Genomic DNA, 2,451 nt, shown 5'->3' on the forward strand with positions numbered 1-2,451 from the left:
AATCTCCTAAAACTAAGTATAAGTCGTCCGGGTAGTCATTATAAAGTTGTAAGATAAAATCAAAAAATATCGATTGTGATTCCTGTTGATGTTTGCTTTGCGGAAAATAACAAGTAAACAGCCTAAGTTTTTTTGTTGAATTGCCTCGACCGATAGCGATATCAATACCTGTGACGTCCGCGTCGAGCAGTGCAGGCAGCGGGCGCATACCGCGCGAGTCTACCCTCAGCTCGCGGCGTACGGCTACCAAAGTACCTCCGCCACGGCTTACCCCCATGCCTTCGCAATCACGATCTGTTCGGTAAACATTGTATCGTCCGTCGAATAATTCAGCGTCATAAATACTCGGAACTAACCACGTTTCCGACAAACAAATGAGATCGTAATCGGTCTGTATTACATTACGAAAGAAATCACAACACTTAGTTCGGAGTCCTCTAACGTTCTGATAGTAAATGCTATAATTGCTATTTGACATTAAATAATTGGTGGTCAGTGATAATAATTGTGAGCTGCATTTTTAAAATATTACAAGGTGATATACTAAGTGATTCGAGTCGTAATAAGTAAAAGCAATAAGTAATAATTTTTATAGAAGAGCATTGCAAGTTAAAAGTACTAAATATTTTATCAAGATCAGCTGGTAAATAGTTTTTACAGTGAAGCAATATGTAAGTAATAAATGATATTATACATGTACAATTATTTAAACAAACACAATGACTTAACAAGTAAAGGTTTTTGCTTATGTGATTTTGTTTAAAGCCTCCTCGGAAGTAATATACAAAATAGGCGAGGAATCAGACTTGCGTACCATCACAGTGCAGTTTCTAACCCAGCAATATTTGTAACCTTTTTGCGTTTTTTTAATTTGCGCTTGCTTAAGCAAGTATTTATTGAAGGTTGAAAGGTGGTCATTGATAAATATTCGATTCTCATTATTAGAGAATCCCAAATCAGATGATTTCAAATTTTTTAATTTTCGCAAACTAGACAAAAAGTCATCTTTCTTGTAGCGGGCCAGAAACTTCACTATTATAGGTTTAGGATTATTATTGTCCTTATCATTCTTAACGGCTACACGAGTAACAAAATCAATGTCCGAACTGGTGTTGAGGGGATATCCGGAGAGATCGGCTAGAGACTTTAAAATCACTTGCAGATTTTCACCTCTGGTTTCAGGAATCCCGTTTAATTGAATATTGGATCTTCGCACCCATTGGTCGTTATTTCTTTGGTCTGCCATTATATGGTGTACCATGTTTTTTACCTCTGTCAATTCAGCTCTACATGATTCCAGGGCATCTACGCGGGACTCGATGGAGTCGATCCTAACAGCCATCTCCTCGACCTTCGTATTGAGACTATTTCTCATCTCAGCTAAATCAGTCTTAACTTGGCTCATATCCGATTGGATGACTTGGATGGCTGAGAACTGTACCTGTAATTCGGTAATTTTCGCTAGAATGTTGTTCAACACCTCACTCGGTTGGGTGACTAGCTGGCCGCCGCGAATATCGGATGTTTGATAGAAGTTAGGAGGTGTAGTCAAGATGCTGCTGGTCTCAATTTCACTCGCGCACGCCGTCCGTTCACCTTCGGCCAGCCTCGAATCATTCATTCCGTAAACCTTCCTTATTAAGCATATCAATTGCATAGCTCTTATACTTTAGATTTTATTCATATCTAAAAACTTCGATTTCGTCACTGACTCACTCACTTGATGATCATCAATACCGGGTACTTCCTGAAGTCCTCTATGACGCTGAAATTTGGTATGTAAGATAGTTTTAGTACACAAACAACAAATAAATTCAAAAAAAAATTATCCCTAAGGGGATGAAGATGGGGTTTAATTTTGTATGGGAAATCAATAATCACTGAACCGATTTAGTTGAAATTTGGTATGTAGATAGGTATTGTTATGGGGAAGGATATAGAATAGATTTCAACCTCAAAGTTTACCCTTACGGGGTGAAGGCAGATTTCAACCCCAAAGTTTACCCTTACGGGTTGAAGGGTTTATATGGGGAATCAGTAAGAAGTACATTGTGTAACAGATGCCCCCAGATACTTATTTCAGGATTTTTAATATTAAATCACCCCCAACCCTTTAAATTAGGGGATGGAAGATTGTCATAAACAACTTACAAAAAGAAGTGAAATCCCATCAAAAACATTTTGATGTAAAATGTTGCCCAAACGAAACCATAAGGCTCGCACTGTCAAAAAGTTATCAGATCTCTTGCTAAGCTTCTAACTCTACAAGCCCTCTAACTTTACTAGCTCTACACCAAAAGTGAGTGGCTTGGCCGTTTCGTTTCTACAAGAACTATTGTATGTAAGTATAGTACAAAAACCGCCCAAATGCGAGTCGCACTCGCGTTCCAAGGGTTCTGTACATTACACAATTTTTAACAATATTTTTTTTTTTAGAGAAAAGTGAGTAAA

General features: G+C 38.0%; 1 protein-coding gene across 1 annotated transcript; it reads right to left on the reverse strand.

Moving 5' to 3' along the window:
• Positions 1-250: 250 nt before the first annotated feature.
• Positions 251-1,621, reverse strand: LOC134679160 (uncharacterized). Its single transcript, XM_063538031.1, has one exon. It carries the CDS (start codon positions 1,619-1,621, stop codon positions 746-748), a length of 876 nt encoding a protein of 291 aa, XP_063394101.1. The 3' UTR covers positions 251-745.
• Positions 1,622-2,451: the final 830 nt, after the last annotated feature.

This window comes from Cydia fagiglandana, chromosome Z (assembly GCF_963556715.1).
Source record: "Cydia fagiglandana chromosome Z, ilCydFagi1.1, whole genome shotgun sequence".
NCBI lineage: Eukaryota > Metazoa > Arthropoda > Insecta > Lepidoptera > Tortricidae > Cydia > Cydia fagiglandana.